This window comes from Melampsora larici-populina (genome assembly GCF_000204055.1).
Source record: "Melampsora larici-populina 98AG31 unplaced genomic scaffold MELLAscaffold_58, whole genome shotgun sequence".
NCBI classification, from domain to species: domain Eukaryota; kingdom Fungi; phylum Basidiomycota; class Pucciniomycetes; order Pucciniales; family Melampsoraceae; genus Melampsora; species Melampsora laricis-populina.
The window spans coordinates 362,909-374,818 of record NW_006768822.1 but is presented as its reverse complement, the minus strand read 5'-3'; the positions used below and the strand labels follow the sequence as shown (position 1 = coordinate 374,818).

The window sequence follows — 11,910 nt, the reverse complement described above, 5'->3', positions numbered from 1 at the left end:
GTTTTATGAGCAAGACATTGAGAGGTAGGAAGCTGATTTTTGAGAAATGTGATTTGAAGAGTGCTCATGATGACACAGCTTGGATGATGGAATCAAGTAATGGCTCATGACTGGTCATTTGCCATCAATATACAGGTTAGTTGTGTCAAAGCTGTGGTGGATTGACTGTCTTTTCAATCTTATGGGTTCCAAGTCATAGGCCTTCAAAGCAGTCCACTTTTTTACTATGCAGGCAGCACAAGCTGGTGTATTTTTCAAAAGCAAGCTTTGGGTATTTTCTGCAACCTTGAAAAAGTGATCTCCCGGAGGAAATGTAACCATTTGTGACAAATCTGAGTATGTAGCTCTCTTACAAGTTAGTAAGCTCATTGATAGCCCTTCTTAATTGAATGGAAGCTCTTTATACTTGAAATAAATAAGTATGCATTTCCAATATCAATGAGTGACATGTCTCTTGAGCTAAAGGGCAAAAGGTTTGACTAAACAAGGCTCATGCCAATGATTTGCAGCAACTCCTTTAAGAAACACCATCATGGACATGCAACAATGATGTATACCTGCAGGGTAACTCAGGATGGTGATGGTTTCATGTGCTACACGAAGTACATTCTGATGGCAAACATTATCAAGATTAAACCATAGGGAGTGTCAGTTAGTGATGAGTAAATATCATATATCTGAGCGTAAACGAGTTCTGGAAGTTTTACTTACGTTGGAATCTACCGGGAGACTTGCAATAGTACGTGCCCACCCCTCCAGACCCGTTGATATAGTGCTGACAAACTTTTGTTTTCAATGTCCAGGAAAGAATCAGAGTTCAATACGTCAGTTTTTCATAAGCCTCAAGACGTTCGAATTCTCTGGATCCAACGTAACTCGAGAGATCTCGAAGTGATATACGCAATCAAAGTACTTATGAGATGAAACATGCAAAATCACTCACCTATGTTTATTTGGTCTGCGCGAGGGGTTGTTGACAAGGGACCCATTTTGTAGTCACAATTCCACCAATTTCCCTTGCCTACTTGGTGTCCGGCTTCATCAACACAGTCAAGACCAACTGTGTAATTAGAACCAAGTTGTAAGCTGTCTGTCTAACTTGCCCATTGAATGAAGATATAATAAGATCCTCTCTCACCGGGTGACAGTCCATCGGCCCTTCCACAATGTTGGCAGATATAGGTGACGTGGTCTGGTGCCGTACACACTGCGAGTATAGATTCATCAAAGAGTTGTTTGAAGTTTTGGATCAGTTCACATTATCCTTGAAAAGTAAAGACAGGTGATCGATTTTGAAGAAGCTAAAGACTACTGAGAAATCTTTGACTGACCATAAACGGAGCCGGATTTAAAATAACCAAACTTGCAATCTATAGCATTTGCAGCTACGAAAAGATGAGACCCGAACCCTGCGATAAGCAGGATAGCGAGCAAAAGTTGAAAGATCGTTGATTGATTCCAAGACATCTTTCACAGAACGAGATGACAATCTTCAAAGGCGACTGAAAGTTCAAAGTCTTGCTGAAACTAATAGGGCGGTTCAAGTAGGCGTTTTACGACCCAAATTAGAAATTTGAGTTTTGTTCGGTTCCTTAAAATTTTATGTATAATCTTAAGGTCGCGAGCCAGCTCTAGAGGTGGCTCGCGGTTTTAAGAATCAACATTTGGCCTTATAAATTTTACAGCCCTTCCCTGCTTGCAGCGAAAAAAAGATATAAAAAAAAACTTAGCCGTTTGTTTTTTTTATTTGTTTGTGCCTTTTTGCAACGTTTGTTTTTTTCAAGTTGTGGTTTTTTTGCTGGTTGTCCCTGATTTACCGGCTACTCCTGGGCCGGTAGCTCTGAGCCCCCGGTACTTTTGGTCAACCTACGTTGCATGATCTTGGGTTACATGGTTTTGGCTTCCCTCAACTTTCTCACCTCACGCTTCAGGACATTGATTTGGAAATCGTTTCAGGATTCACAGGGTATTAAACGTTAGGTCTCTCAGCTTCACTTGCCAGGTTTCTCAGCATCGGTTATCAGCTCTGTCCGCCTCAATTTGGCACTCCTTTTCGGATTTAAATCGTATCATCAAGAAAGAACGTCTGACGTCCACATCGGTTTGGTTGGCCCTTTTGATATCACGTGAAGTTACGCACAGAGGCCAATTCCGACTTCGGACGCTTGTGTTGCGAAGTCCTTTTTGGTGGACATCGGGTTTTGATAGGTTCAACGATCACATCTCAAATAGATTTCAGTCTCAATATTGATTTCAGGCGCAGTCACGCGCATAACCTGGTTGAAGCTGGTACGATCTATATCTGGCACGCGCTGCATTTTCATTATATAAGGTACTCTGCTTCTCAACAAGAGCGTTTTCTCAATGTGCAGTATTTCTTTCTTGTCATCAAAAATCGGATATTGGATTAGGCATCTTGTCACCTGTGAATGATTGGTTCTTTCTTTTTCTTCTTGTTTTTTGTTCTCGTTTGATCAAGGTCACTTATTTGGATATTCATTCATCCGTTTAGCTCTTACCCCCCCATTCCATAACCTTTGCTTTTTGCTTTCGAACTCGTTTTACGTCGGTCTGCTAGTGGTTCACCAAATTGGTAGGTTATCTACTTCCTCATTCATATCGATCTGTACAAATGGTCTAATTTGTTTTCTTTGAAAGACTTTGAGTCATCTGCCTCATCTGATATGCACGCTTCGCCAAGATCATCACCACGTCGCTCTCAAAATAGCGCCCGTCGCCCACGCCGAACTAAGGCTCAGATTGCGGCGGACCTGGCCCTATCTGGCCATGTGGTAGGGTCAAAGGCAAGTGCTGCTGCAGTGAAACGATCCCGCCTCGCGGCCAACAAACGAGCGGAACGAGCAGCCAGCGCTAGTAACACTAAAAGGTCAAACACAGACAGCCCGCCTTTTGAACTAGTCGATTACAAAACCATTGTGGCTTACCTCGCCAAACCCAATGTTCTCAACTCTCTCTTTGGGGGAGGCAGCCAAACGAAGGTGACCGGTTTGCCCATGAGTCCAAAGACTCTTCTGAACACTCTCGCTATTAAACTCAACAACAACTACAATGAACGTCACAATTCAACGGATATGCACTTGACCGGCCGTACTCTCCTTCTGCGTCTTTGAAGATACAAGAGCAAGTATCAATCTGCGAAAACTCTCAGCTCAAAGACCGGGGCTGGTCTCGAGGCAAAGCACCACGCACGAGGTATTCATACTATGGAAGCCCTTTTAGAGTCGATGTGTCCTTGTTATCCCAAGATGGATGGTCTATTTCGGGACAAAGGAAATGTGAATCCTTTTGGGATCCTTGACAGTGGACTGGGTGCTCAAGATTTTAATGACATTGAGGTAGGTGAAAGTGATTCCACTGATGGACATGATCACTCCGCCGTGAGACCAGGTAAGTTCATTTTTGAAGTTTTCCAAAATTAAACATGAGACCAACTTTATAAACATGACATCCTGACTTGTTTTCCTTAGGGCCACCCCCGATTTCCCAAGTGATACGCCCCCTTCCCAGCCAAGAGCCTAACCACCTTGCCGATTTTGAAGAAGGTTTCCATACTCAACCCATTTCACCTTCACCTGCAACTCCTGGGGAAACCCCGAGGAGCCCTGATGCTCTCAACGATCACTACCGCAGTTTTTTGAATGACGAATTTAGCTCCCCACCTCCTACGCCCAAAGGACGAGACAAAGAAAATCTGAATGTATCTCTGGCTCCACTTGCAGACCTCTCGAAAAAGGTTCAGTCTACCTCCGGTGCCATCAAGCCATTCTCTCATTTGACCAAAGGCAAACAAATCAAAAAGGTTCGGACCAGCAAGTTTGCGCTCTCTGCAGAAGAACGAGCCTTGGACTCTAGTTCTGAAGATGACGCAAGACCGACGAAGTTGACGACTGTCACTCATTCTCAATCCGCTGGCTCTCGAAACGCCCGCGCAACACTCTCTCGCCGGGCTATGGACCCACTGCCATCGATCGACCCATCCAATGTCCATATTAAAGATCAAAAAGGTGCGCTTGCTATAGCAATCCAACAAGCAAACGACGCAAAACTCGAGGTCATTGCGAAAGCTCAAGATTGGCGCCAACATCTCGACGAAGCGAGAATGAAAGCGGACAAAGCTAGAATTCAAGCTGAAATGGAAGATAGGAAATCTACCCTCAGCTGGACTAAAGAACGATATTTTCTTGACCGTGAGGAGCAACGCGAAAGCGAATCAAGGAGATTGGCTCAAGAAACCCAAAAAGAACGTAAAGCTTTTTGCGAAAGATTGGTTTTGGAAGGGAAGACTCCGCAAGAGCTGGAGGCCTTCCTTCGTCTTATATATCCTGATCAAGAACCTTTGTGATTCGCAAGTAAGGCTGAGCCCCGAACCCCGGGGGATCGGGGATCTCCGCGGTCTCACCCGACGGTCTCGGTGGTCGTTCTGGCCTTCAGATGATCCCGACCCCCCGGGGGATGGTCGGTCCGGGGGGTCGTTCTAGCAGGCAAAAAAAACTGGCTCTCATCGGGGCCCCGCGGGGGTTCAGTCTTGTTTGGGTAGGAACAGAGCATGAATATCAAGAAAATCCCACGTATATGGGGTACAAGGGAATGAAAGAGACCTTTTCAATCGATTGTAATTGAAGTGTTCTTACAACGATACAAGTGGCCAAAGACCCGATACCAGTCTTTGAGACAAACAATAGCTTCGACTGTACGGCAGGAGAGACAGCTCCTTGAAGGGCATAAAACCAACTTTGCCTTACTGAACACTCGTTCGGAAGGGGAACTGGTGGCCGGCATTGCAAGATAGCACCTTGCCATTCGAGATAAGAGTGGAAAAGCTGGTGCTCGGCCTTTCCAATGAGTAAGGATCTTAGTATCAAAGTCCTCAGTGATCTCTCCAAGATAGCGGTTCAGCTCGCTAGCAATTGAACCTTGAGGGCCTTTATCGATTTTGCCAAAGATCTCTTCATCTAGGCGAGATCGTTTCTTTGGTCGATTGGTTGGGTCCGGAGTGTTGGACTCAACCCCCGCAGACGATTCAAACTTTTTACTTTCACGTATAAAAGTTTCCTTCATCATCAAGGGTGTAATACCGTAATGAGATAAAAAATTGGCTGTAGCCTCTTTCTGATTAACAAAGACGAATTGAATACAATCAGCAGCTAATCAAAATAGTCAAATACTGTATTGATTACTAACCTCAAAATAGGACATTTTGATGCGAGGATCGAGGATAGTGGCACAAATCGCCGCTGGCTTTTTGATAAGCATCTTAAAATACTTATCCAGTTTGTTGATCATATCGCGAGCAGCAGGGATAAGCTGTTCGTGGTCATACATATGTTCTACCTGTTAGATTAAAAGCAAACACAAATCAGATTATGATATAGAGTCACATCACAAGAAAGACTTACCCGCTTCAATCCCTTCATGACACTAATGTACATTGGTATCATGCTGTGCATTGTTGGGAACCTGGACTTACACATCTCATCGGTGGCATCACAGAGAGGCTCAAGGAAATTACACATCTGCTGAAGTTGATCCCATTTGACCTTCGACATAGCATATCGTTTACAATCAGGGCGCTCACAGAACTTCTCAACACCATCTCGTAGACTGAGAATACGAAGGAACATCATGAAAGTTGAATTCCAACGAGTCTTGACATCCTGTACAAGGTTCACAGCAGTCGACTTAGATTTTGAAATTGAAGAGTCAGGTTGATCTTGAGGCAGATCTTGGCTGTCATTAAGAATCTCTTGAAGCGAAGCATCTTGAAGGTCGGTGTCAACATCAGTGTTGAGGTTGCCACCTGCTCTGTTAAGTGATCGAATTGATGTAACAGTGTCTGAAAAAGCTTCTGATCGCTGAGGGCTAGATCGAACAAATACAACCAAAGAGTGTATGCGTCGGGTAACAGATTTGAGATCAACGGTGGAGCCATCTCACTGCCAGCATTAAATAGGTTCCCTGGTCGGAACATGACCTAGGCTGGGAATATCATTGAGAGAAGAATGGAGAATCAAATCATCTTGCACTGCACATCTGAGCCATAAAGCATACACTACATATGTGCAAACATCTGAGTAAATCCTTAGCTATCAGCTACATACAGGTCCGCTCAGCTATCTGCTCATCTAGATAAGAAAACCATGTGTAATACATGCTGTAACTTTGTTCAGATTGAGACGCACATTTCAAAATATTGACTACATATATCACAATGGCTACTCAGGAAATATTCATGGAACTGTGTAACAGTAGCAGAATGGGAATCTGATCACTAGGACCCGTATTCCCATCTGGGAACCTCTTTAATGCTGGCAGTGTCTGGGGGTTGTACAAGGTTAGATAGGTCCATGGCATTCATGCTGAGCTCTTGCTCATCGGGTTCGTCGACAACTCCAAAGACGGCCAAACCTTCACGTGCTGCGAGATCCAACACATGAGCTACACAGCCAAAGAGCTGGGTTTCTGGGCCAAAGTCGATGTCAGGGTGTTCTGAAATCGTCCGAGCCATTGTAGAGTTGGTGGATGCATTGTCGGCTGTGATGCTTGTCAAAGCCTTGGTAATCCCGTACTTCTGTAAGTACTCCACAAAGATCGAGCCAAAATTTGCTCCGGTATGTTGACCTGAAGGGATGGAAGCAATCAATTGGGAACATCAGGTGAGGATTATGTCTGAAAAATAAAGATGAAATCTGTTGAAATATAAATTACCTTTGATTTGTGGAAGTCCAATAGTATACTCCTTCAACTCAAAGTCCTCGGTGATCAGATGTACAGTCATGGCCATGAACGCCTTGTTATTTGGCGAAGTCCAAGCATCAGTAGTAACAGATACGTAATCTGCCCTTTTCAACTCGACTTGAGTTATATACTGTTGAGTTTGTTCAAACATCTGGTGTGTATGATCAGCAATTGCATGACGCTTCACTCGCATTCCCTCAGACAGTGGATTGCATAATTTCAACAGGTTGTGAAAAGAAGGACGCTCGACAATCGAAAAAGGAAGGTCGGCATCAACCATCAGATAGACTACATGAGTCTTCAAAGTCTCGACGGTGAGTTTATCCTGGTAACAAAACTGTTAGTATCAGTTTTTGCTGGTTCTCACTGGAGTCATGACTCATGATAGTATAAAAACTTAGCACACACCTTGGGTTCAAGTGTCTTCGTTTGATAGTATCCCTTGATGTTAGCATGCTTGCCCTCCAAGGCCGGATCACTTAGACCATGCTGGGTTTTGAGATGCTGGATCATCGACTTGGTACTCGAAGACGTATCTCTAGCTAGGTGTTTCTCACATAAGCTGCCATCCTTCAACGTAGCTTGGCATATAACATGAAGTTTATCTTCTGTCTTCACAAAGTAAGACCAGACAAAACTTGGAGATTTGGATGTGTTGGCTACGGTACTGGATTTTGGCATAGTGCGTGTAAAGATAGATAGTAAAGTGGAATGAGGATATAAAGGGTTTGTAAGGAGTGGATTTAGTATTTAGAAGATTTAAGTGAGTAAAAGGAAAACAAAGGAGAAAGCACGAAAGAAGTCCTTCAAATAATCACAATCAAATATCCGAGTAGCCTTGTCTCAGACTCACTCCCACTGGTTCATCCTAAAGAGGTTACCAAGGACTCTTTGAGAGTCTTGACTCTCAGATCACTCATTGAATGAGCCTGGATACAAGATTTAGGTGGGAAATATCAATCAAACTTGATGATCGGAAGTCAAGATAGTTCATCTAGGCAAAAAAAAATGTACACCCCGGGTTTCCCCGGGTTATTCGACTAAACCCGATGAAAACCCGGCTAACCGGTGATCTCCGTCGAGGTACTCGGTCCGGGACCCGTTCTGCGTCTGTTGTACAAAAAACCCGGCGGGGGTTCCGGGTTCGGAGGCCGTTCCGTCATCAAGAGAGAAAATTAGCAGCGGGGTACCCCGATCCCCGGCGTTCGGGGCTCGGGGCTCAGCCTTATTCGCAAGTAACATGTGTAAGTCACTCGCAAAATCTTACTTGACACTGATTTGCAATGGCTGACTCTGACTCTTGACAGCTGAACCGATTGAGATTGTTTCTTCCCAGCGGGACTTCTCACTTGTACTTCGCGCTTGAAAGATGATTGAAAGCTATAACTCTGTATATGATTACGGTACTCAAAACAATCAGGTTCGTGCCACCTTTTTCAAAAAATGTCAAAAACATAGATTCAAAGTTGACCTTTTGGCGGGGGAATTCCTGGGAATTCGCTGGAACTTTGTTTTTGGATTTTTCTACAGTTCATTTTCCCCACAAAAACGACATTTTGAAAGCAGGTTTTCAAGAAAGGTAGCACGAACCTGATTGTTTTGAGTACCGTAGATCTGTTCACTCGCACGTCTCGTTCGATAACTTAAGACCTTCAACCTAGTCCTTCACTTGATTGATTGATTGATGACTAAGTCCTGCTTTTCTGTACATCGTCACTCCCTCGCCTCGCTTGATAAGTTAACACACTCAACCTAGTCCGTATTGATCTCTTTGTACTTCTCAGTTTCAGTGTTTGTGTTCTGCTTGTACTTCTCAGCTTAAGTGTTTCTGCAATGATGGATTTTGTCCTCGGCTTATTGAAATTGACTCACAACCTTTAAAGCACAAAAATTCATAATGATTTTTGAAGATTTGATAAGACTCACAACAAGGGTTCCAAAGTGTGAGTAACGTTTTCGATATCACTCGATAAGCCTCACCAAAAAAGTACTTCTGAATTGTACTTCTGAATCTGATAAGACGGAAGTAGACTCACCAAAAAGAAAGCACTTATGAATCTGATAGTACTCAATAAGACTTTGATGAGTCGATAAGGAGCATATGTAGTCTATGTTTTTATCTGTAAAGTCACGAAACCATGATGTCTTGTGTAATGAACTAAGTAGCCTGCAAAGACTCCAAGCGTCCATAGTCTAGCGGTTAAGACCATTGGCTGAGAGGGATGTGCCTGGGTTCGATTCCCAGGCTTGGGGCATTTGATGTGAAAGGAAAACTGGAGCCCTCGGGCTTGTCTCAGACCACATCATATCGAAAGTTCCAGGGTATCATCGATAGCCTTTGCATAACTTGAAGTATGCCCCTTCCTTTTGAGTATTGTCTTAGGAAGTTATTTTTGCATTCTTTCTTGATTAATTTCAATGATCCGTGAGCATTTGGAAGTTAAAAATTTGCAATCATTGTTCGATTTCATCCCAGCGTGACTCTTACTACAACACAGACAGAGAACAAGAAAAGAGAAACAACTCCAGAGGAGCATATGCAGTTTGAGAATCGATAAGAGATCAAAGAACTGCAAACAAACCAAACGACTAAAACAAAATAACAAATGAAAAAGATAAAAAGAAATAAAAGAAACGACAACCAGGTAAACAAATGAGAAACTGAGCTACAGATCAAAACAGTTCAAGAAACTATTGGCAAGCCACCACTCTGCCAATTATAAGCCACTGCGTGATCTCGAACAGATTCACGTTTGGCCCTTCCCCGTTCCATGTTATCTAAGTCCGGCTGCACAGCACCACCTTGATAAATCCCTGCATCCCCAGGTTCCCTCAAAAGAACCTCGTCTTCTTCATCAGTCCAAGCGTTTCCTAAATCTGCCAGCATATTGTGTAAGACAATACAGCACCGCATCCACCGCAGGATGTGAACCATGTCACTTCGACTATTCAAACCGAGTCTTAAACCTTGAAGTGATGCCCAGCAAGACTTGAGGATACCAATACAGTGCTCATTTCGCACTCGAGCCTTAGCTACACACCAATTGAAGCACTTGTTTCTTTCGACTTCCGCGGCCTGTCCTTTGTAGGAAGGCACTACAGTTTCTGAAGGAATGTAAGCTGAATCGGCGAGTATATATTCATCTACAACAAAAAATCAGGATATTAGAACTGTAGCCCTCAAGAATAATCATACGAGGCACGTACCTTTTCCAAAATATTTTTCCGGTTGAGTGCACATCTCAGTCTTTGAGTATACAGTACTGTCGCAGCAAGAACCAGGCCAACCGGCATATGCATAGGTTATTCTTCTGTCAGCGTCACAAACAATTTGTACATTGAGGGAGTACTGGTGTTTGCAATCAAAGAAGACCTCGCCATCGCGGCCAGGTCGCTGGAATAGAGGAATCGTAGTTCCGTCAACAAATCCCACACAACCCGGAAAACCATCTCTCTCAAGCACTTTGGAGATGGCTTTCCGTCTGTTTGGATTAGGCCACGAGAGATAATGGGCGCCTACATCTAAAATGGCCGAGATGACCCGACGACTACAATTGATTACTGAGCCTCGACCCATTTTGTAATTTCGAGTGAACCGGCCTACGGAGGCACCATTGCCATTGCTGCCAAGACGTTCAAGAGTAAGCGCGAGTTGTTTGATCACTGGTGGCTGTTGATTGTTGCTAGATGATACAAATACAGGGTGTGATTGAATCATAGTAAGTAAAGCATGAAATCCCTCAGGGGTTGTTCGCATGGCCTGGCGGAAGTCGGTTCTCCTGCTTCGCAACATGTCCCGTAGGTCGAAGGCAGTGGCAAGCGGAGTTTGTATGCGATCATTGAGGTAACGTCTCGATGTTACCAGAATGAGGAGGTCGGCCCAAATTTGTTCTTGATCAAAGACATCATTGTACAAGTTTGACAAGACTGGTTCGTTTTGGAAGATCATTTCTCCTTCGGTAGGATTGTCTTGATGGGAGGCTATTTCGGGAATGCGGATATCCGAGGTGATTTGAGCAAAGAGGTAGAGATGGGTGATTCCACGAATTGCAGAAACCCTGTCGGAAACACAAGGCATGGTAATGTTTGGAATAAAGGGTGATAGTGATGATCTTGATGGGTAACAAGGGCGAAAGGGTGGAGGTTATCTGATCTGAACGGGGAAAGGGTAAACATGCGCGTTATCAACTCAAAAAAGAAAAAAACACTTGAGAAAGTGCGCTCAGATTGGGAAAAAAAGGTGTCAGAGGTGTTGTGCCTCATTTTACGAGGTCATAAAAGCAAATTTTAAGACCGTTCAGGTTACCGCGATCCAAAATCTTAATGAGTTAACAACTTTAAAAAAGCAGATCGGGGCCCTGCATCAGGTTGTTCGCATGTCTCAACTTGAACTGCCCTAATAGGGGAGGTACAGCAGATAGGTATGAAAGGGCCGTGAATCTAATGAGAGAAAACAGGTGTTGCACGTCTTAACATTCTCTTCAACAAAGCAGCCTTTATATATGATTCACACATGTTATGTACTGTTCCGTTGCAAGCCTCATATATGAGAAACCATCAGGCCTCATCAGGCTTTAACGTTAGCCATGTGTTTTTGGTCAGCCACTCTTCGCTGAAAACCAGCCACAGCGTTTTAACTTTTCACTCGAGACACACATGCCGTGTTCGATAGCCCGAACCTGTAAAACGGGTGAGATTCCTGTATGTACATGTTCTCCGCCTGAAAGAATGTTTGCCGGGAGTACATGACCGTAGTAGCTGACTTGTATACCCATCCTTTGCAAGCCTAACCCAAAAAAGCACACGTAGCTATGTGTTATGAGCAAGACATTTAGAGGTAGGAAGTCTGATTTTCGAGAAATGTGATTTGAAGGCTTCTACAAGGAACATCAATTGATTTGATATTTACTCCAAAGTGATAACTTTATGTCATCTCAACGTTCTATCAGTATATTTGGATTCTTAGAAATCGTCCACCAAATGCTTGAAGTGTTTTACAGTGAACCCATTCTAGATGGTTGAGTCCATCATAGGACTTGCAAATTCAAAGCCGTAATTATGTGTGTGGTGCTCAACAAAGCATGGCCCGTGAAACTGATAAAGAAGCTCATCAATTATCATCCATGATTGAGTGGAAGCTCTTTATAGTAGTAA

The 11,910-nt window shown here is 43.6% G+C and overlaps 1 protein-coding gene across 1 annotated transcript; it reads right to left on the bottom strand.

Moving 5' to 3' along the window:
* Positions 1 to 474: 474 nt before the first annotated feature.
* MELLADRAFT_123868 (uncharacterized protein) lies at positions 475 to 1,500 on the bottom strand (the record flags this gene model as incomplete). Its single annotated transcript, XM_007416206.1, has 5 exons — positions 475 to 609; positions 712 to 783; positions 944 to 1,060; positions 1,139 to 1,207; positions 1,332 to 1,500. 5 exons carry the CDS (start codon positions 1,465 to 1,467, stop codon positions 587 to 589), a joined length of 417 nt encoding a protein of 138 aa, XP_007416268.1.
* Positions 1,501 to 11,910: the final 10,410 nt, after the last annotated feature.